This window comes from Henckelia pumila, chromosome 4 (assembly GCF_033568475.1).
Source record: "Henckelia pumila isolate YLH828 chromosome 4, ASM3356847v2, whole genome shotgun sequence".
NCBI lineage: Eukaryota > Viridiplantae > Streptophyta > Magnoliopsida > Lamiales > Gesneriaceae > Henckelia > Henckelia pumila.
Genome location: NC_133123.1, coordinates 14,179,199 through 14,203,803, shown reverse-complemented (window position 1 = coordinate 14,203,803; position 24,605 = coordinate 14,179,199). Strand labels below are relative to the sequence as shown.

Genomic DNA, 24,605 nt, shown 5'->3' with positions numbered 1-24,605 from the left:
AAGATATTTGTTTCATAATCGTGAAACTATCTTATATAAGTTATGAGTAGTGACATTATTGCCACGAATTTTTAAATAGGTAACATTATAAATACGTATCGAGACGACATATAAAATTATGCAGAAATCATTTCTATACTGGATCATTCTCGTAAGGGGGCTGGAAGATTTATTAGAAAATAATAGTCAGTGGTTTGATTCCAGAACTGCTTTAATTAATTAATTAATTTGCACCAATTTCAAACATTGGAAGCGCATGTGGCCGGCCATACCTCGATAAAATTGACCGGAAGTTTATTTATTTTTTTAAATAGTTTATTTGATTTTTTTTACTGAAAATTCATTATAATGGAAATTACATAAATTAAGTCAAAACTTCTTACTTGTACCAAATTTTTTTCGTGATTAAAAAATGTTTGTAGAAAATAATTTCGAAAAACTTATTAAAATCAGAAAGTTTTAAATTTAACTTATATTGTTTTAACAAGAGTATTTATGGAAAATAAATCAAACGCAAATATATATATAATTAAGTCGTGCATAATTCTTCTATCAAATAAAATCTCTTTTTTAAGAAATAAAAAAGAGACCCTCTAAGAAATTTCTGTGTGGGTGAAATGAACAACTTTACAAGGCTTACGTTGACTTCCCTCCCACTTCTATCCATCTAATTCTAAACCATTGAAAATAGGCGAGTTTTTGGGAATTAAAAGCCTAATAAAGAGAAATTTCACTATCGAAATATATTAAATTCGCATTTCCTTATCTCCATAAATTTGATTTTTTTATGTTTCCTTTTTAAATTTTAGTTCCACACCTATATACTTGGAAAATTTGTATATAATTTGTGTCACTCCTCGGGCCCAGGCCCGCGTCTGCGCAACTGCACAATGTAGACCCTTATAGCAACTACTTCGTATTCGTTTTCGCTTTAAGAAAATGATTAACTCAAGTTGCTATGGAATGGAAATCCATTGTAGCCTTTTATAAATCATTTTTAAAGATCTCATTTTTTCCATGTGGGAAAGAGGTCTCACAATCACCCCTCTTTCAGAATGCTAAACTTTCAATCCACCAGCAGGGAGAATCTTGAGGTGGCTCCGTTCAAGAGGTGGCTCCCGTCATATAGCACTTTGTCCCTCAAGTTCAAGAGGTGGCTCCCATCACGTATCACTTTGTCTCGCAGATTTAAGAGATGGCTTCCACGCACGTAGCACTTTGTCCCGGCATAGCACTTATTTCCTGGAGTTCCTGCTGGTGACCGTCTCTGATACCATTTTGTCACGTCCCGGGCCTAGGTCCGCGTATGCATAATGGACCCCTATAGCAACTACTTCGCATTCGTCTCCACTTTACAAAAATGATTAACCCAAGTTGCTATAAAAGTCTATTATAGCCCATTATAAATCATTTTTAAAGCTTTTATTTTTTTCATGTGAAACAGGTGTCTCACAATTCGTAATTTTGTATTGAAGGGACCATGAGCATGCCTTCGATTTTATTGAATTTGGAATCATCTGCGTTTCACCCAAACAACTACCTGAGCAGAGACCCATGCATTTTCACATTGTCTAGGCTGGAGGGATAATATGGTAATTATGCATAAGCTAGAAAGAGAAGATGAATTAAATCAGTCAAATTACTCCATAATTTCCGGCCACCTAGGACTTGTATTTTTTATTTGGAAACACCCAAACTTTTACTCATTTTACCAATTGCATCCTTGAACGCTTAATTCGTTGTCTATTAGCAAGTGCACTAGGTCAAATAATAGTAAAGTTGACAAGGAGTCAAAGTATCGATCTAACAGGGACTGTTGTCAATTCTCAAGATTTAATTATTTTACTTAATCTAGACAAAAATAATAAAGAAGGATGCAACGAATTAAATAAAAATTTGATTACTAAAAATAATAAGAATTAAAATAGAAAAAGAATAAATTAAATTAAATAGAGATAACCAAAACACACGCATGTACCGAACAAATCATGTAACATGTAATCGATTTAGGACTCAGATTTAATCTTAAATCACGGGAATTCTCCTAACTTGTTCAAATGTCTATTTCTATAACAATCAAACCTATTCAAATGTTGACGGATTAATCTTTCATAATTCTAATCAAATTTGAATGCATTAAATATCTGTGAAAATTCACTTAACACTCAAACCACACACTGAAACCAAATTCTATTTCTAGTCGATTTTACCATGTGTTGATTATTAAAGTGATCAAAATCAATCCCTCCTCTGTCGACTTAGAACCGATTAACTTACAAGCAAACATTTGATCAGGCTATTCACAAGACAAATATGCATGCTTAAAAGGATTCACGATTCAACCAACAGTTTCTCATGTTTAATCACTACACTACACTACACTACACTACACTAGTCTAACATGCATGCTTAAAAGGATTCACGATTCAACCAACAGTTTCTCATGTTTAATCAAAAGCAACATTTTCACAAATACAATTTTTATTTTTTTTTCACAACTCTATCATCATCGGCCAACATTCACCGTTCTCTTTATTCACACAACACAAACACAAACATAATGAGATGCATGAATACGAAATATATGCAATAAACTAGACCAAATGAATGCAAACAACAACACAAACAAAACTAATCTACCCCTCATACTTATCCAAAGCATTGCCATCAATGCTTTGGATACAATGAACATAATGCATAAACAACTACACAAATGCAAGACTAACAAAAACACAATGAAAACAAAAATAACACTCCCCTGGTTTATGCTTCATCCTCTTTATTCTTGATAGTATTTGCTGGGACGATAACAACAAACTGGGTATATCGGAAGGCATGACAACTGACATGGAAAAGAAGCAAAAATCAAATAAACAAAAAACAAAAAAAACTAAAATAAAATAAAGAGCAAGGAAAAAAAACACTAGGTTGCCTCTCAGTCAGCGCTAAGTTTATAGTCTACAGTCCGACTATGCAGAAGCAACCATCAAAGAGCGGCTGTCGCTTATAGTAAGAATCATACGACTCTACGTATGGGTCTTTATTTCCTACGCCTTCAAGCTTGGCGTGATATTGACATGGGAAGCTCGTCGGTCCAACAATACTCTTTATGAACTGATTATTTTGGAAGGAGACTCCGAATATAGGCTGAAGCTTATTGAAGATGTAATATTGTGGAGTTGACGTCAATGACAAGAACGAATTTTCTAATGGTGTGCATGTGAAACCCATTGACGAGATCAAATATTTTGCCTTGTATAATTCCTCCTCCTCCACGGTCACTTCTGGATCATCCTCACAAGAAGATTCCTCAAAAATTATTTCATCTTGCTCTGGCTCAATTACTTCATTTTCTTGACAGATCTCAGAAAATGATTCTATAAGAAGTGAAATATGTTCATCCAAAAGACTCAAAGAGTTGATGCGGCTTTCTAAGAACTTATTTGTCTCTGTCTGCTGTCGCACAATGTTCTTCAATTGAGCCACATAATCTTCAGAAGGTTGGTTCGCAAAATTTGTGGAGTTGAATTCTGGAGGATATTGGTGACTCCAACCCTGTAGTGAAGGATCACAATTGTAGTGACCCTTACCCGGATCACCTACTAAACAGAACTTAGGCATGCAATTAACTTAATTAAACAGATATCAGAAAAAAACTGCGGAAACCATAAATAGTTTACAAACCCCAAGTAAAGGAATCTGTAAATTATCCAATAATATACAACCAAATCGAATAGCTGTATAAACCCAAACAACAGTAATAAAACCTAGACGAAGCTCCAGCTGGCCAACCACTGACTAGCCCCTCCTGGATCCATCCTCCTCGTCCAATCGCAAACCTGCCCCATGGAATAGGGTGTCCAGAAAATACAGAGTACGAGACGTGAGCATACAACGCTCAGTGCGAGAGTATGAGTATACATGCATACAAAGTGAACTCCCTATAGACTCGAGGTCAAGGATCAGATAACAGAGACAGACCGGGCCCTGGTATGTAGCACGCTGTGTCGTCGCTTCAGGAGGTGGCTCCTATACCGAGATAACCGTGGATACGCCGGACCCAAATCGATGGAAGTCCATCCACTAACAGGATAGGGTACAACCCTACTAACAGACATCTCGAAAGAGATACAGCAAGATGCAAATGAATGCAGCATAATATCATGACATATAAATCATGCAGTCACATAATACATGCATACTCAGTCAGGATATCTCGAACAGTACTTTCGTACCTCAAAACAGTGCAAGCTTTACCAACTCTAGGTCCACGCCTATAGTCTGCTCTACACTGTCAAATGATACTACTATCATTACAGTGCTCTAAAAGCCTTAACTAAGCTATTGCATACTCCTAAATATTTATAGGAAGCAAAAGCTACACCTTCGTCCGTCGTTAGCCCTTTGATGTCGATGCCTCCAGAACTTGGGCACAACTCCGCTTCGACTACCGAACGCCTCGCCGACCTCCGGACCAAGCCTAATAAGACTAGAACAGCTCCAAAAGGACTAGAAAGGAAAGGAGAACTCAGAATTGGCAAATGAAAGTGAAATCTCGGCCTTCTATTTATAGACAACGATCGGAACTTCCGATCCTTGATCGGAACGTCCGAACCTCGATCGGAACGTCCGATCCTGCCATCGGAGCTTCCGAAGATCCTGATCTACCACGTGTCAAAATATCACTTGTTGATTCCGGATAGGGGTGATCGGAGCTTCCGGTCCTGATCGGAGCTTCCGATCTTGCCACACGTCATGCCTGACGTAATATCGATCGGAGCTTCCGATCCTGTTTGAAGCTTCCGATCCTGATCGGAGCTTCCGAACTCACCTTCGGAGCTTCCGAACTCTACCCAAGTAATTATGATTAATTCCTTAATTACTGATTTTGGTTACGGGCTACTACATTCTCCCCCACTTAAGATATTTCGTCCTCGAAATCAGATCTTAAGTACCGAATACAAATACAGAAATCAGAAACATTCTTTATTCAAATCAAACGTTTACAAAGTTTGCAATTGAATACAACTTTAAAGAATGAAATCAAAACAACTCAGGATGGTCTTTACGCATCCTGTCCTCAAGCTCCCAAGTAGCTTCCTCAGTGCCTCGGCGCTGCCACTGAACTAAAACTAAAGGAATGACTTTGTTCCGTAAAACCTTATCCTTATAATCCAGGATACGAAGAGGTTTCTCAACATAAGTCAAATCCTTGTCTACCTGAACCTCAGACCGCTGCAGAATATGAGATTCATCCGCCACATACCGTCGCAACAGAGATACGTGGAACACGTCGTGAATACTGGATAGATGCGGTGGCAATGCTAGTCGATAAGCCAAATCGCCAATGCTCTCCAAGATCTCAAACGGACCGATAAATCTGGGAGACAACTTTCCCTTTAGGCCAAATCTGAGAATCTTGCGGAAAGGTGACACTCTCAGAAACACTTTCTCCCCGACCTCGAACTGCAAAGGCCTACGCTTGATATTAGCATAGCTGGTCTGACGATCCTGTGCAGTCTTAATCCGTTTCTTGATTTGATCAACAATATCTATCGCTTGCTGGATAAACTCCGGTCCCTCAGCCTGTCTCTCCCCCACTTCTTCCCAGAAGAGTGGAGTACGACAACATCGCCCATACAACGCCTCAAAAGGTGCCATCCCAATACTAGTATGATAGCTGTTGTTGTAAGCGAACTCGATCAAAGGCAAATGATCCTGCCAGGCTGAACCAAAATCCATGACGCATGCTCTAAGCATATCCTCTAGGGTACGGATAGTGCGCTCTGACTGACCATCAGTCTCCGGGTGATAGGCTGTACTCAAACTGAGAGTAGTACCCATCGTACGCTGAACACTCCCCCAGAATCTAGAAGTAAACCTGGGGTCCCGATCACTGACAATGCTCACAGGCACTCCATGAAGTCGAACGATCTCCTGAATGTACAACCGAGCCATGCGATCCACAGAGTACTCTCGGCTATAGGCAATGAAATGCGCTGACTTGGTGAGTCGGTCCACCACAACCCAGATAGCATCACAGTTCCTCGGGGATACCGGCAAATGGGTCACAAAGTCCATTGTGATAAACTCTCATTTCCATTCAGGAATAGGCAGACTGTGAAGCAATCCTCCAGGTCGTCGGTGCTCTGCCTTGACCTGTTGACACACCAAACATCTCGAAACAAACTGATAAACACTGCGTTTCATTCCCTTCCACCAGAAACGAGTACGTAGATCCTTGTACATCTTGTTGCTCCCAGGATGAATACTCAACTTAGTGCGATGTGCCTGAGACAAAATCTTCTCTCGCAACTCTTCATCCTGCGGAATCACAAGCCTACCAGACAAACACAGAAAGCCATCTGACTGATAATGAAATCCAGACGAGCTACCCTCATTAGCTAGACGAGCTAAACGCTGGGTCTTCGAATCAGATATCTGAGCATCTCGGATCTGCGAATACAAGGCTGGCTCAGATAATATCGCAAACGTCTGGATACTCTGCATACCTTTCTTATGCTTGAAGGTATAACCTGAAGTACAACAGTCACTGATCGCACTAGACATCGAACAAGTTTGAAGTGCGGATAGTCGCACCTTGCGACTCAAAGCATCAGCGGTGAGATTAGCAGCTCCCGGATGGTACTTAATCTCGAAATCATAGTCCTTAAGCAAGTCCATCCAACGTCTCTGCCTCATGTTCAACTCCGCCTGAGTGAACAAATACTTGAGACTCTTATGGTGGGTGAAGATCTCAAATCTCTCGCCATACAGATAATGACGCCAGATCTTCAAAGCGAACACAATGGCTGCTAACTCCAAATCGTGGACTGGGTAGTTGTCCTCGTGAAGCTTCAGCTGTCTAGAAGCGTATGCGATCACATGCCCATTCTGAGTCAGGACACAACCTAACCCCTGAAGAGAAGCATCCGTGTAAACTACATACCCTCCAGATCCTGACGGTAATGCCAACACCGGCGCAGAAGTCAACCGCCGTCGAAGCTCACGGAAATTCTCCTCACACTCGGAGGACCACTCAAAATCCACACCCTTGCGGGTAAGCTGCGTCAACGGTCGAGATAACTGAGAGAAGTTCAGAATGAAGCGACGATAATACCCTGCTAAACCCAGAAAACTACGGATCTCAGCAACTGTCGTTGGACGCGACCAATTAAGTACCGCTTCAATCTTGCTTGGATCAACAGAGATCCCCTCCCTGGATATGATATGGCCAAGAAAGACCACTCTATCCATCCAGAACTCACACTTGCTCAGCTTGGCGTACAACTGCTCATCTCGAAGAGTTTGTAGTACCAATCGCAAGTGAGAAACATGCTCTTCCATATTACGTGAATACACCAAGATGTCGTCAATGAAGACCACGACAAACTTGTCCAAGTACTCCCTGAAGACACGGTTCATCAAATCCATGAATATAGTCGGCGTATTAGTCAAACCAAATGGCATCACTAGGAACACGTAATGCCCATAGCGAGTACGGAATGCAGTCTTGGCTACGTCCTGATCACGGACTCTCAACTGATGATACCCAGATCTCAAGTCAATCTTGGAGTAAACTGATGTGCCCTGCAGTTGGTCAAACAAGTCATCAATACGAGGCAACGGATACTTGTTCTTCACAGTGACTCGGTTCAGCTGCCGATAGTCAATGCACAGCCGCATCGACCCATCCTTCTTCTTCACGAAGAGAACAGGGGCTCCCCAAGGAGATACACTAGGACGAATGTACCCCTTGTCCAAAAGATCCTGTAGCTGATTCTTCAACTCACGCATCTCTGACGGTGCCAGACGATATGGTGCTCTAGAAATAGGTGAAGTACCCGACATCAACTCTATGCCAAACTCGACTTCCCTAGCAGGAGGAAAACCCGGAATCTCATCAGGAAATACATCTGGAAATTCATCCACAACAGGAATGCTCTCTATCCCAATACTCTCAGCGGACAAATCAACTGCATAGATAAGGTAGCCTTCCCCGCCAGACTCTAGAGCTCGACAGGCTCTCAAAGTTGATACCAAAGGCATCGGGGGTCGCGCTCCCTCACCATAGAAAAACCAACTCTCACTCCCCTCTGGATGAAAGCGTACTAATCTCTGATAGCAGTCCACTGAAGCTCGATAGGTAGTCAACATATCTATTCCCAGAATGCAATCAAAGTCGTCCATCGTCAGGACCATGAGATTCGCTAACAGAATTTTCCCTTCGAACTCTAAAGGGCAACCCATCACTAGACGCTTAGCCAAAGCAGATTGGCCCGTCGGAGTAGAAACAGACATCACTACGTCTAGTGCAATGCATGGTAACTTATGCCTCTTAACAAAACGTGCAGAAATGAAGGAATGAGATGCACCAGTGTCAATAAGTACAAGAGCAGGTATACCATAAAGCAGAAATGTACCTGCGATGACTTTCTCATTCTCCTCCACAGCCTGATCATGTCTCAGGGCGAACACCTGGCCAGAAGCTCATGGCCTCAAATGAGAACTCCCAGCAGACTGTCCTTGCGACCTCTGCTGTACGGTGGCCTGAGAACCCGATCCTGAACCAGATCCAGAACCGCCTCCCCCAGACAGTGGACAATCCCTCCGGATATGACCAGTGTCTCCACAACGGAAACAAACTCCAGAAGCTCTACGGCACTTGTCGGATGGATGGTTCTTCCCACAGTGATCACACTTGTCCTTCTTACCGTAACGGACAACACCTCCAGAACCAGAGAAAGAAGGAGATCCAGACTTCTTGAAAGTTTGGGCACGGGGACCCAAAGAACTAGCAGGCCTCGACTGAGGGAAAGACCTGTTCCGCCGAATGCTGTCCTTCGCCTGGTGACAACGGCTCACCAAACCCTCGTAGGACATGTCGTCGCCAACCGCCACACGGTTATGGATCTCAGGGTTAAGGCCCTGAAGGAACAGATTATACTTCATCTCTGAGCTATCAGCAATCTCGGGGCAATAGGATAGCAGATCAAAGAACCTCTGCTGATACTCATCGATAGACATGGCTCCCTGTCGCAGACTCAGTAGCTCGCCTGCCTTCGACTGACGGAGTGCAGGAGGAAAATACCGCTTTTGAAAAGCTGTGCGGAACTCGGCCCAGGTGGCCACTCCTCTCGCCGCAACAAAAGGTGCAGAAGTAAACCTCCACCACCTGCGCGCACGCCCATCTAGAAGATAGCCAAGGGTCTCCACCTTCTGCTCCTCGGTGCATTGGAAAGTCTGAAAAGTCGTCTCCATGCGGTCTAACCAGTTCTCCGCATCCTTCGGAGACTCACCTCCAACTAAGGGCTTAGGACCCATAGCTAAGAATCGACGCACAGTGAAACGCTCGTCGTCATGATGACGATGACGCCGTTCTCGACGAGGCTCCCGGTCGGCATCATCCCAACGCCCACCAACACTGCCATGAGAACTCCGGTCGTCACGATTTGACATCTACAAAAATACCTCAAGATGAGACTAAATCCCAAGAATTCTTTTGCATGCTCTGATACCATAAATGTAGTGACCCTTACCCGGATCACCTACTAAACAGAACTTAGGCATGCAATTAACTTAATTAAACAGATATCAGAAAAAAACTGCGGAAACCATAAATAGTTTACAACCCCAAGTAAAGGAATCTGTAAATTATCCAATAATATACAACCAAATCGAATAGCTGTATAAACCCAAACAACAGTAATAAAACCTAGACGAAGCTCCAACTGGCCAACCACTGACTAGCCCCTCCTGGATCCACCCTCCTCGTCCAATCGCAAACCTGCCCCATGGAATAGGGTGTCCAGAAAATACAGAGTACGAGACGTGAGCATACAACGCTCAGTGCGAGAGTATGAGTATACATGCATGCAAAGTGAACTCCCTATAGACTCGAGGTCAAGGATCAGATAACAGAGACAGACCGGGCCCTGGTATGTAGCACGCTGTGCCGTCGCTTCAGGAGGTGGCTCCCATACCGAGATAACCGTGGATACGCCGGACCCAAATCGATGGAAGTCCATCCACTAACAGGATAGGGTACAACCCTACTAACAGACATCTCGAAAGAGATACAGCAAAATGCAAATGAATGCAGCATAATATCATGGCATATAAATCATGCAGTCACATAATACAAGCATACTCAGTCAGGATATCTCGAACAGTACTTTCGTACTTCAAAACAGTGCAAGCTTTACCAACTCTAGGTCCACGCCTATAGTCTGCTCTACACTGTCAAATGATACTACTATCATTACAGTGCTCTAAAAGCCTTAACTAAGCTACTGCATACTCCTAAATATTTATAGGAAGCAAAAGCTATACCTTCGTCCGTCGTTAGCCCTTTGATGTCGATGCCTCCAGAACTTGGGCACAACTCCGCTTCGACTACCGAACGCCTCGCCGACCTCCGGACCAAGCCTAATAAGACTAGAACAGCTCCAAAAGGACTAGAAAGGAAAGGAGAACTCGGAATTGGCAAATGAAAGTGAAATCTCGGCCTTCTATTTATAGACAACGATCGGAACTTCCGATCCTTGATCGGAACGTCCGAACCTCGATCGGAACGTCCGATCCTGCCATCGGAGCTTCCGAAGATCCTGATCTGCCACGTGTCAAAATATCACTTGTTGATTCCGAATAGGGGTGATCGGAGCTTACGGTCCTGATCGGAGCTTCCGGTCCTGATCGGAGCTTCCGATCTTGCCACACGTCATGCCTGACGTAATATCGATCGGAGCTTCCGATCCTGTTCGGAGCTTCCGATCCTGATCGGAGCTTCCGAACTCACCTTCGGAGCTTCCGAACTCTACCCAAGTAATTATGATTAATTCCTTAATTACTGATTTTGGTTACGGGCTACTACAACAATGCCAATGGTATTCGAAATCTGCCATATCATTTAACAAATGCATCACACTATCGTAATCTCTGCTGAACAAATGACTGGCAGTGGCCAAAGCTCCATAATCTACCCAACGTCTTATTGGCTCATCCAAACCACTATAGAAAATCTGAGTTAGCGTGTAGTTTGACAAATCATGATATCGAAATATGTTTGTAAAATCATTGAATCTCCCCTAAGCAACATAGAATAGCTCCGAGTATTGCTGGCCAAACCTTGTGAAAACCTGTCGATAATCCATTTCCAAGCACCTCACAAGTAAGAGAAAAATATAATTAATAAGTAAAAATAAAACTAACTCAAGAAAAAATAATGTCTAGTTTCAAGCAAATAATCTTTCATAATATTAACTAAACAGTCCCCGGCAACGGCGCCAAAAATTTGACCGCTTAATTCAGTGTCTACTAGCAAGTGGACTAGGTCAAGTAATAGTAAAGTGGACAGAGAGTCCAAGTATCGATCCCACAGGGACAGTTGTCAATTCTCAAGATTTAATTATTTTACTTAATCTGGACAAAAATAATAAAGAAGGATGTAACGAATTAAATAAAAATTTGATTACTAAAAATAATAAGAATTAAAATAGAAAAAGAATAAATTAAATTAAATAGAGACAACCAAGACACACTCAGGTACCGAACAAATCATGTAACATGTAGTCTATTCAAGACTCATATTTAATCTTAAATCACGGGAATTCTCCTAACTTGTTCAAAGATCTATTTCTAGAACAATCAAACCTATTCAAATGTTGACGGATTAATATTTCGTAATTCTAATCAAATTTGAATGCATTAAATATTTGTGAAAATTCAGTTAATACCCAAACCACACACGGAAACCGAATTCTATTTCTAGTCGGTTTTATCATGTGCTGATTATTAAAATGATCAAAATCAATCACTTCTCTGTCGACTTAGGACCGATTAACATGCAAGCAAACAGTTGATCAGGCTATTCACAAGACAAATATAAACCTAACAATCAATAAAATAAAATCAAGTCTGAAAAATCCCAAACAAACATCCAAGTTTTTTTTGCATAAATTTGTTCGGCTCAATCACGTCGTCTTAGTTGAAAACAAACTACTCAATAATTGAAATTAGAATTCAAAAATAAAATTAAAAAAAAAAAGAACAGAAGAAGAAAAAGTAAAAAAATCTTCTTAGCTCCAAGCCGCCGCCTTGCGTCTCCTTTGTGCTCAAAAGTTCAAACCCTAAAAAATATGATATATCATCTATTTATATGTCAAGGATCCTTGATTAAATTATTTCCTTCCAACACAAGGACTTTTCGAAACAGTAAAACTCCCGAATTTGCGCTCAAGCGAGTGGAATTCTCGCTCGAGCGCGCACAATTTAGCACTCTTCTGGATCAGCAGCTCGCGCTCGAGCGGAGCTTTTTCTCGCTCGAGCGCCCAAAATTTCTGCTGCGCCCAACGTTTTTCAAAAATTCATATCCGGAGTTATAGCCGTCGGATTGAGCTGGAATTTGAACAGCATCTTCATAAATCTTGAACTTCATTCTGAACGGTGGAGATCGAATTTGGATCTCTCTAAAATTAAATATGAATTTTTGACCAAGGCTGCTCCGTAATTCATTTTTTAAAAATCCATTTTCCTACAAAATTAACCCGAAGAGTGAAATACACACACATGCACTAAAACACATAAAAACACATAAAAATAATATGAATGCAAACAAAATAAACATAAAAATATCACAAAATAATGCATGCAAAATGCACTCATCAATCCTTTCTATCAGGTCCATTTAATTTGGCCTAAAATTTTAGAAATTTGTGATTTTATATGTATGGTGACTCTTGTAAACCACTTGTATTTGATATTTCCTCAAAATTGTTCTATTGTGTGTGTGTTTTGTTTAATGCATCAATTAAAATCATTGGATGTTATTTTTCTTTACTATTTCACATGAAAACTTTCGTAACCAGCCAAAACACTTATGAAATATGTAAAACAATCACCTTAAACTAGACTTGGCCACGGGCTGATTCCGGTCCGGTTCGGGGTCGGACCCGGCTCAAACCTGTTGACCCGGTTAATCGGCCCGTTGACCAAGGGCCGGTTCCGGGTAAACCATGACCGGACCCGGCTCAAACCCGTTGACCCGGTTAATCGGCCCGTTGACCACGGGCCGGTTTTGGGTTTGACCCGGCCCTTGGCCAGGTCCACCTTAAACCATCCGGTTCGGACCCGGGTCGGCGGGTTTCAAAAGGAAAAACCGTGACCAGACTCGGCTCAAACCTGTTGACCCGGTTAATCGGCCCGTTGACTACGGGCCTATTCCGGGTCGGGTCCGGGTTTGACCCGGCCCTTGGCCAGGTCTACCTTAAACCATCTTGATGTGGCTCTCCTGTGAAATGCTCTCCCTCTATGTTTATTTGGTGGAATAAAAGTGAGATTGAATAATTAATATCATCTCATTTATTGTTTGATTATAATTTTATTCATTTATTATTTATCATAAATCAATCAAATCATTCAATTAAAATTACATATAAATTCTCTCAAGCCCAGTATATAAAAATGGTAAAATTGGCATGTATACTCCTATATTAAATTTAATTAATCGGACTAAATGGACTATTGTTCATTAAAGACTATTCTACTCAATATTTAAATAATCGCAACATTATTTATCCTATCTAATCTTTTCAACACGAAAAAATCCACATCATCATTTTTTGGTGGCACATCAACAATTGAACTAAAATAGTTAAATATTAAAAGTTTATATACCAAAATCAAACTTTAAAAATTTAATGGACCAAAACTCAAAATTGAAAGTTAATGGAACAAAAAAAAACTATTTTCCTTATTTTAATTACAATAGTACGAAGATGTAAATCTTTATTTATATATATCTGATGCGTTAAAAAAATTTCACATCAAATAAAGTACCTTGAACCGGTAATCAACGAATCAATTTTTTCAATAAATCGAGCCGAATGATCCCAAAATATTCATGTGTATCAAAGAAAATATGTGAGATCGCTCGCCCGAAGGCGAAGCCACCCCGACACTCAAGTCAATATTGGATTCAATAGAAAAGATGTGAAAATTGCAAGAGATGAAAAATATGAGAAAAAGATGTAAAAGACATATGTACGATGTGTAAGAAAAAGGGTTGAGAGTTGTTATGAAAAAAATACAACTTACCTCAATAAGGGTTAGAGATCCCTTATTTATCGGAAGAGAGTCTCAGTCCATATAGAATTATAATGTATAATACAACTTGATTTATGCATATCTTTGCAATATAATGATATATCTCTAAAATATAAATAAAGATATGATAGAATTTTTATCATACCATCAATATTATTATCTCGATTTTCTTTTGAAGAGTTTTGCATCGTCGATCTAAACCTAATCTAGGGAGTCTCCATGCAAAACTCTAATACGTGGGGGTTCGATTGGAAGAGGACGATAGTCGAGGGATGTCGTTGCAGCACCCAAACCCTCCAACCCGAATGATATAGATAATGGAGTCTAGAACTTGAACAAGAACCCGTCAAAGAAAGGAAAATTTGAGAGAAGGTTCCATAGTGATGCTACTGCCAAATTATCCACACATTCTAAAAGTCAATTCTTTCGCATGTCTTTTACCTTGTATTTCACGACACCTTCCCCTGTGAATTTCTCTCGAATATATTCAGCCTCCGTTCCCATTATTCACTTACCTTTTGGGCTCCATATGTGATCCCTGCACGCTGAGATTATATCTTTTTTCACGCGCTAATTCTACAGATTTCTTGAGGTTTTAAGCATGGGAAAATCGGTTGGGAGGCGAGGCTTTGCGGCCATGGATGGATTCCTTCTTCTTTGTGTTGCTGTTTTCTTGGTCACCATGGTCGGAGCTCAGCCGGGTACTTCGCCTACGGACAACGGCCAGTTCGGGTACGGCGCCAGGTTCAGTCCGTCCATGGCGGTGATCATAGTCGTCCTCATAGCGGCGCTTTTCTTCATGGGCTTCTTTTCTATTTACATCCGCCACTGCTCCGATGCCACCGGAGCTGCTGGCAGCGTCCGCCGGGCTCTTTCCATGAGAAATCGCCGTGCTGCGGCGGCGCGTGGGCTCGAGGCGTCTGTCTTGGAGACTTTTCCGACTTTCACGTATTCTGAAGTCAAGGATCACAAGATCGGGAAAGGAGCTTTGGAATGTGCCGTGTGTTTGAATGAATTTGAAGAGAACGAAACGCTGCGTTTGATACCCAAATGCGACCATGTTTTCCACCCGGAGTGCATCGACGCGTGGCTCGAATCCCATGTCACCTGCCCCGTTTGCAGAGCTAATTTGGTGCCGCTGACCGGAGATCAATCGGCTCCGGCGACGGATCCGGCGAATGATTCTAACCCACAAGTGGATGAAACCGTGGAAAGAATCAACAGTACTACAACATCAAGAAACGAGGAAATCGTCATACAAGTAGATGAAGAAGTAGCGGGCAAGGATTCAGCCGCGGCTCAGCAATCGAGCTCCGAGTACCCAAACAGGCCTCCCAGATCATGGTCGGTGAAAATCTTTGGTTTAAGCAAGTTCAGATCGAACTCCACCGGGCATTCGGTGCTGGTTCAGCCTGGGGAGAATCTGGAGAGGTTCACTCTGAAATTACCTGCGGAGGTGAGGAAGGAGATGATTCACCGAGCTTCCATGAAACGGACCGGAAGCTGCGCGGCGAGCAGTTCACGTAATGAGGGGACTTCCAAGACTCACGGCGGAGGAGAAGGAAGCAGCCGGGCGGGGCAGTACTACCGACGACTGGAGAAGCTGGACAGGGGTGCTAAATCGGACAGGTGGATATTTTTCACCAGAGGCCTGTCGCTAAAATCGCCGAAGGTGGTGGCGGAGGGCGGCGGCGATGGCAGCGTTTCTTCCTCCAAGGGGAGCGGGCGGCGGAACCCGGTCAGAATGTCGTCTTTCAACTGCCTGCAGGAGCCTAAGTCCGGGGACGAGATTGAAACCAGACCGTTCTCAAAAAACCCGGATTCGTCACCGGTCTAGCGCAAAAGATTCCGGTCCAGGTGGCGGCCTTTATTTATTTTTTTGTGAGGTGATTTGGTCAATATTGACGGATAGAAGTGGGGACCACAAAAGAAAAAATATAACGACACAAGTGAGGAGTGGCCACATTTTCAAATATTGTCACCCCCAATCAGGTTGATGTGGATCCTATTATTTTTTTAAAATTATTTTAGCCAAATTATATAAAAAAATTTGTTCATAAGATTAGCTACATGTATATAATATGATATGGATACCATTTGAAATGCAAAGATTTTAAAATGGTATTTTGATATCTTTTATATATATATATATGATAGTTACATAAATAATATATGGTTTTTTCTTTTAAAAAAAGTATATAAAGGAGGAAAGGAGATTGTGAGAGATTATAATTAACTCCAATTGGCGATCAAGAAAGCATCATTATTTGTGGTCACATGTTATTGTATGCATAGATTTTCTTGTATTTGCTATGTCGTGACTTCATTTTGTATGTATTGGTTTTCTTGTATTTGCTATGTTGTGGGTTTGTGGCATCATATGGCATTATGCTTAGGAGTTAGGGATATAAATGAATCTAGTCGGTTCGTGAGCTTTTCGAGTCGGTTCGATTAATATTTAATTTGTTTTCGAATTTATCGAACTCGAGCTGCATTCGAATTTTTTCCGAGCCGAACTTGAGCTAATTAAAATTATTTTGTACTATAGTTCGCAAATAGCTCGCGAACATTAATATTTTATTAATATAATGATATAACAAATATATATACATTTCAAACATTTTCGGATATTTCGAGCTTGTGAACGAGGTATTCAAACTTTAATGTCCGAACAATAGTTTGAATAGTTCACGAATAGGTTTAAATATTTCGAGTTGAACTCAAACTTCATTTCGAGCCGAGCTCGAGCAAAAAATATTTGAAATTTTCGAGCTTCGAATCGAGCTCAAGATCGAATATACTCAATTCGGGCCGAACTCGAGCTTTAAATTTTTATTATTATTCGGCTCGATTCGATTCATTTGCACCCATAATTTTATGCTTACGTATAATGTTTTCAAAATTAATGTTTTTTTATGACGGTGAAATATGTAGCCACTACATTTGGTTTCTATTGGGTAAGCATTGGCTAACACAATAATTTGCAAATCATGCAAATCCTGTGCAATCGACATGTTCGCTCGATAAGATATTAGTAAGAAGAATCGAACTATTAAGTTTTAACTCTTTTTTTTAGAATATAAGTACAATCTTAATTCTTGTACATTGACAAGTGCTCATTTACTCAACCAAACCGGACATGAGCAAAATTAGTGTTTTATTAATATATAGCTAACGTATTGTAATAATTTATTATATATATATACATATATGTAGTATTACTGACTTTTTGGGTTATTTCTCAGCACCAAATAATATAGTATATATAGTTATTTCTTTCCAATTCAAAATGTCAAAAAACTAAAAAACATAGAAAGAAGAAAAAGAAAAACTAATGCCATTTATTATATACACATAATTTATGTGGTGGATTTTGGAACGGGGGTGGTCAATAATAAATGGAGCCTCCCCTCATAAATGGATGGAAGCTCGTAACTAGAAGGTCAACCTTGACAACTGTTTATGGTGCCACTTAATCCTATCGCCTATAAAATATTAGTATATAAAAACTATCTATATAAAATTAACATTAGACACATAAATATTCATATATATTTATATAGAATCTAGACATTTCTTATAGTTAATGCATTATCTTTCATTATTTGGTATCGATTGTGTGTACAAATTGGTGGTGTTCGTATGTGAATGAAAAATATCAATCGTCTCGGTGTCCATGAGCATGAGAAGAATTGGTTCAAAATCGAGCGTCATATGGTGTATTCAATGTGATTAATTAGTAAAGTTCGATTTAAACCCGAATTTGAAATCGTGAATTGGGCTCGGGTTTGGCTTGTGTATTGCTCACTTGTAAATGTACCTAATCGGTTTGAGCTCCTATTTTTCATCGGCTGTTTATGAACAAGCTATGAGCTTTTTATGTCATTGTGTGATTTATTAATTACCATATTGCTCCGAAATAAATTACAAATTTTAAAAAATATATATTTAAACTCAAAAATAGGCTCCAAAAGCTTATTGATCGTTGAAATTTAAATCCAGCTCGAAAATATTTTAATGCCACGTATTCATCATCGTTTTTTTATGCACAATTTTTAATGTTTTGAAAAATTCAACGTATCAAAATAATATACCATATATTGTCCGCAAGAATGTACTGCAAATAAAAATATGTGACGACACATTCAAAACAGTTACCATATTTGGGTGCACCGAAAATCATTACTCCTATTTTGTTTGTGTTTCTACATAAAACACAAACAATAGCATCACATAATCGGCCATGCATCTCCTTTTATTCATCGAATATGTTTTTTTTGTGAGATGACTATCTATCCTAAAATGAGTTGGTCCGATTCATATTAGTAGTAAAAAATAATATTTTTGACATAAAAATAATATTTTTTCATGAGTCAAGTTAGGTTAAAAATCAATTTTACAAAATTGACATATAAGTCAGTCATAAAAAGTTTTGTATTATTTATATATCAGTGTCGCGTGCATATATATGTATTATGTTTATTATTTTTACAGAGGAAACAAATACGTATATTTACCACTTACCAAACAGGTCACGTTATTTTTTTCACATAACTTATGAGAGATTTTTCATGTGATTCCGATTGTTGTAATTACCGTGAAATACTACAATTATTACAATCAAATCATCTATTCGTGCAAATTGGAATCGGGGCTTCGGACATGGGCCAGACCTAATTAATTCATTAACCCATATATCGGCCCACAAACCATTGAACCTGACACATGCGCCTAAAAATCAGTTGAACGTATGTTTTTTTTTAAAATTAAGTTAAAATCAGTTGAATGTAGGTAGCCTGAAAAATCGACAATTCAACCTAACACTTTAAATGCTAATTTATTTATGTAGATTTAGTAAGTTTATTTTTAATTTCTTTGCTCGAGATAATCAAGTATCGAGTCCTTGCTCAAAGTTCCGTCGATTGTGCGGACATTTTCATTCTATAATTATCATTTGGATTTAAGATTGTACTTGTACTATAAAAAAAAATTCTTTTAAGTGCTCAAAACAGACATTTTATCAAATCGTTATTCCGCAGCTGACAAGAGTCGTTATGTCACGGCATTAAACAAATTAGAATTCGAGCTACCTTCATGTTACATTCAATAATTAAAAATTTTATATAAAGAGATTTTTTATTTTTATTTTCTCAAAACCCATGGCGCCTTTTTTTTAAAAATAAAAATAAAAAATCTTGTATAGTTTTGTAATAGTAGTTTAATAAATAATAACCATTACATTACACCTCAAAAGCACTCTAATCGAAGGCGGCTTCTACTCAAATAATAACAATTATAATAATACGTTCGTGGCATGTGGATATAAAATATAGGTACGAATGTTAATACAATGTTGTTTTTATTTTGACTAGTTCATAATAATAATATAACAATTAACAAATTTTAAAAAAATGAGACTATCCAAATCAATGTTATTATTATGAAATTAAAAAAAAACACGCTTTGAAGCTATAATTTTCAAAGCAAAAGCCCTCTAATTCTGGAATAATACTTGTTTTGTAAGAAACATTTGATCAGATTTTACTTTTGTCAAACCGAGATTTGCGACGCCTTTATTGCTCTTCTCTCTGAATCACAAAGCATACAAGTTTCCCTCAACCACCGCCACCGTCACCGCCGGCGCCGGGGGCCACCGCCACCGAATATGGGCATAACCTGGAGTAAAAGGCATCGCCACAACCACCACCAACAACCACCCCCTCCACCCTCCTCTTCATCAGAACCTCCTTCCCCAACCACCACCACCACTCTTTCAACTCCACCACCTCCACCTCCACCTCCACCACCACTACCACCACCGCACTCCGCATCACCCCTCAATTCGATCCAACCAACGCGACCAGCTCAATCCATCCAACCACCAAGCTACGCTTTTGCGGCCAACGCGCCGCATCCTACTACATTTCCGCCACCGCCGGGGCAATATCCATACCCCCATCCGCCGCCGCCGCCGCCTCCTCCGCCTCCTCTTCCCCCATTTAGCTACAACAACTACAGTTACAACTTCTCAAATTACTACCCAAGACCCGCTGGTCAGAACTCGAGCTACCGACCCTATTATATACCTCAGATCAACGGGTGGGGCCAATCACTGGCCCATCTTCCACGGCCGGCGCCACCCCCACATCCTCCTGTTCCTTACGTTGATCATCAAAGTGCCAAGAAGATTAAGAATGATGTGAATGTCCATAAGGACACCATAAGGCTTCAATTGGATGTTCAGAACGAAGATTGCCATTTGGTTACCTTCACATTTGATGCTTTGGTTGATGGAAGGTATTTCAACTCCATATGTTATTATGCTGTTCCTTGTTTCTGTTTGTGCTGATTTTATAGTCACATGATGAGACATTTTATCATATGTATGCTTTTGTTGCCCATCAATGTTGAAATGCCTTTCCGTTTGCTTGTGGCCTTAATAAGAAGTTGAATAAATGTTGGATCTATTTATGATTTTTGGCATCGGGGGCAAGAAAATTCAGGCACCATTATATACAACAACTCTTAACTATTGCCTGGTCGACAGATGATCATGTGTTGATGTGTAATCAGTTGAGGTTTGTGACATTTGCTGTCAAATAATTATCTCCTCCATGATTCGGTACTTGCTAGATTTTTTTCTTTTAATTATGTATCCCTTGTGTGAATACAAGTTTGTTTGCATTTATGGGAGCATGTACTTCCTAAATTTCTGGTTAATGAAGTTCCTTTTACTCAGTATCCCTGCTCTTCTAATGCAGCATCACTATCTTCTATTTTGCCAAGGAAGGCCCCAACTGTTCGTTCACTCCCGTGTATCCCGAGATCAAGCCTGTTAAATCCCCCTTCGGAAAAGGACTTGGCCAAAAATTTTGCCAGACATCAGGAACTGGTGTGGACCTAGGCTTCTTCGATACTGATGACCTATGTACACCTTCTCCAGGGGAGGATGTTTATCCACTTGTTATATTAGCAGAGTCATGTGGATCGATCACGCCTGAGGATGACCATTCAAATCTAGAAGTGATAAATGCGTCTCGACATGCACAAATCTCTCAGGCTGTCCTAGAAAAGAAGAATGATGGGAATTTCCAAGTGAAAGTGATGAAGCAAATTCTATGGATTGATGGTGTTCGGTATGAGTTGCGTGAGATTTTTGGAATTAGCAATTCGGATGAAACAACTATCAGCGAGATGGACTTGGGAAAAGAATGTGTCATTTGCATGACTGAGGTCAAGAACACAGCCGCCTTGCCATGCAGGCATCTGGTAACAACCCGAACCTTGCCCATTATATTTGTTCATAGATACTGAATATTTTTACACTAATGTGGAAGCTGGAGAGTTTCGTAGTGTATATTCTCGATCCGTTGTTGACATACAAATGATGATAGATACAAGCATTTGTGCAGGTTGAGATGCCTAATTTATAGAAAACAAACCCAATTGAATCTTAGGGAGTGTTTGCAAAAGATTATGCTTTTGTAGATAAATTTATAGATTATAAAAAAGTTAAAGAAAAATCAAAAGTTGGTAGTGTTTGGAAACAAATGTGAAAATCTAAAAATCAAAGTTGGGTAGTGTTTGATAAATAAGTGATTACAGTGATTTTAACATTGATCTTTTTATTATAATCACTTTTAGAGAATTATAATCACCGTATGACTAGCTTTTGGATTTCAATTAAGTTAAGCATAAGCTAACACATAATTTGAGTTTAAGAAGCACACAAAGTGATTTTTTTAAGCCAAAATCTAACAATCATTTTTTTTAGTGATTGCAAACACTTTCTTAACATCATTGATAGAATCCTAAATAAGTTTTTACTGATTAGGAATGATATACTTTTCAAGTAATAGATATTTTTGAAAAACTTGGATAATTGGTCAATCTGGAAAAATATTATGAAATAAAAAGCTTAAATGATAATTGATTTCCAGCTAAAACACAACACCTCCATAAAAAAACGTAGCCCATTTGTTCACATTTCCTTTAAGCCAACTTTATATAGTAAAAAAAATAAACAAATCAAAAGAAACTTTATCTAGTTGAAGTTTCTCTAAAATCTTCTTGACCATTTAATTATCTTTTTTACCATCCAGAGAATGGTTTAGCCTAAATAGGCTTAAAAAATCTTATCTAATGTGGGGACAGTGTGGTAGTCAGGTTAATAGCTTGTAGTTGAATTTGCTTAACTACTGGGGTCAGAAGTTGCTTGGTCCAAGATGAACTTAATTACTTGATATTATTTTTGATTGAAATGACAATGAAAAGTTGCTAGTGCGGCAACTCTAAAGTCCAAAGCTTTTCTGGTTTTACTGAATCACTGATCAGATGAAAATCGACAACCACAGTGCATCCAATATTTAATTTTTGTTAATTTTTTTTTCTCAACACACAGAGAAAATTGATAAAGAGATTGGAGTCAAATGATAACTTAATATGGGGATTTATGACAGCACAAACAAATCAACTTCTCCATATTAAACTAACTGAATCACTCGATATTAGTTTTCTTTAGGAAGTTAAGCCAACATCCAATTGTTGATTGTCACCTGCAACACAGATTACTTTCTACATTTTTTTTGTGTCTAGTTTACCTTCTTGGGGTAAAAAAAAAAGTGAAAAAAGCTTGTCCAAAAATTAATTTGAACATGCTTGATTTTTGAAAAAAATTAATTGAAGTATTACGATAATGTTATATAGAAAATGAACATTCCCAAGTCATAAAAGTCCCTCCTTTTTATTGCCTTCAAGGTTCACGACAACTTGAGATTCTACTTTACTGGAGGGGTACAATGCCTTTGTTAGCTACCTTTATACCTGTGCCGTGCCCAAGCAATTTCTGTTTTATTCGTGTATTGTTCTCTCCATCTTATGTTTTTTTCCCACATCAGGAAGAATGGATATTATCTTCTAAATGTTATATCATATGCTCCTATGCTTGCAGAAATTATCTGTTACATGAGGAAAAATGACCGACCAAAGATTAAGCTTTAGTGAATAACAACGAAATTAACCAACTGATGTAGCTTAGTTTTCCCTTGGTCGATATGTTCTTGAAAATGCCAACACCTTAGTTTCCATCTTATGGTCTCTCTTATTGGTGGTATCTGAGGTTTTTGACTTTTAAGTGATTTATTTTCTTTTTTCTTTTGAAATGATATGAAGTGATTACTTTCTTAGCAAACAAAGAAATCTGTCACTGTTTGATTATCAATTGGTCCTGGCATTAAAACGTTGACATTGGTAATCTTGGCACGATGGGGGGCTTTCTTTTGTGAACAATTTATTTTGAAAAGTGTCAGGATTCATTTGAGCTTCTAGGCCAAAAAATTACTGTATTTACTTTTGGATGCTTTGTATAATTTTGGCTGGAAGGGGTTTCTAGACGATCGCTGCAAAGTATGTATTCTCTACTTTTACGTTAAACCTCACTTTGTTCTGGCTTTCAGTGTATGTGCAGCGAGTGTGCCAAAGAGTTAAGGCTCCAATCAGACAAGTGCCCGATTTGTCGCCATCCCATTGAAGAACTTATAGAGATCAAGGTTGATGAAGGTAACAAAATTTTGGCTTGTGATTCATTCAGAATGAGTTGTCTTTTACTCGTCAATCTTTTTGGAACAAATTTTACTCGATCCCTTGTGAATTTTATTGTCGGTTTCGCTTTCAGAAGTCGAGGCTTAAGCGGGGAGTGTAAAGTATCATAATATACAACGAGAAGCGATACCCCAGGATCACTTCTCTGTATGATGATCAGCCGAAGTCTGCAGTTTGGAAGAAACTTGAATCAACATGGTGTACAGTTGACAATGTAATATTTGTTAAACACATTCTGGAATATCATAATGGTCCCATTATTTTTCTGTTCACTTCTATAATTTTGTATGTATTTTCAGTCAAAACTTAGAGCTAGCTTTGTATATGTTTGGTCGGGCTTTTGATTGCTACTCGCTATAAATTTGAATATAAATTTTGTGATTTTTTGCAACTAAAATGTGTGTGGCACGAAGTTTTGGTCACATGGCACATCTCCCACAAAAAGACACAAAACAAATCCAATTTCACATGTTTCCACATCGCAACTTTCACCGTTTCCGATGTAACTTTAATTTCATTTAAAATCTCACAATTCTCGTAATTAAATAATAGTGTTGTATTCTTTCAACAACAAAAAAAAAGTGTTGTATTATATTTTCAAAATAAAAATTAACTAACTCCATGAGTTTTCATGTGACGGAACAATATCCATGAAAAGAGTATTTAGAAATTATAATCAAATATATATATATATTTTTTCTTAATTTGATGTTTTTAAAATAATGAATAACATAAAACATATCCTTGTAAGATTCTGCTAAAGTGAAAGTGGGGATGGTACAATTGGCATAGATATGGTAATAGGCTATTCGAAAAAGCTTGAAAAAGTTGGTGGATTATTCAAAGGCGCTACTAAAGCGAAAGCATTAGGCAATCCCGAGACCTAAAATATCTTTTTATGT

At 39.1% G+C, this 24,605-nt stretch overlaps 2 protein-coding genes across 2 annotated transcripts; both read left to right on the top strand.

Annotated features, from left to right (window-relative positions):
- The first annotated feature begins 14,465 nt into the window (after positions 1-14,465).
- On the top strand, positions 14,466-16,235 carry LOC140863252 (E3 ubiquitin-protein ligase ATL31). The gene has a single exon (XM_073266548.1). The coding sequence runs from the start codon at positions 14,705-14,707 to the stop codon at positions 15,938-15,940; it is 1,236 nt and encodes a 411-aa protein (XP_073122649.1). The 5' UTR covers positions 14,466-14,704; the 3' UTR covers positions 15,941-16,235.
- Positions 16,236-19,591: 3,356 nt separating this feature from the next.
- Positions 19,592-24,086, top strand: LOC140863239 (probable E3 ubiquitin-protein ligase LUL4). The gene is made up of 4 exons (XM_073266524.1): positions 19,592-20,400; positions 20,865-21,372; positions 23,559-23,661; positions 23,777-24,086. The coding sequence occupies exons 1-4, from the start codon at positions 19,769-19,771 to the stop codon at positions 23,788-23,790; spliced, it is 1,257 nt and encodes a 418-aa protein (XP_073122625.1). The 5' UTR covers positions 19,592-19,768; the 3' UTR covers positions 23,791-24,086.
- The last annotated feature ends 519 nt before the right edge of the window (positions 24,087-24,605 follow it).

Excerpts from the sequence above, each read along its gene's own strand:
- LOC140863252 (XM_073266548.1), top strand. The coding sequence starts at position 14,705 with ATGGGAAAATCGGTTGGGAGGCGAGGCTTTGCGGCCATGGATGGATTC.
- LOC140863239 (XM_073266524.1), top strand. The coding sequence starts at position 19,769 with ATGGGCATAACCTGGAGTAAAAGGCATCGCCACAACCACCACCAACAA. Across the intron at positions 20,401-20,864 it reads GATGCTTTGGTTGATGGAAG|CATCACTATCTTCTATTTTG; the intron begins GTATTTCAACTC and ends CTTCTAATGCAG. Across the intron at positions 21,373-23,558 it reads CCTTGCCATGCAGGCATCTG|TGTATGTGCAGCGAGTGTGC; the intron begins GTAACAACCCGA and ends TCTGGCTTTCAG.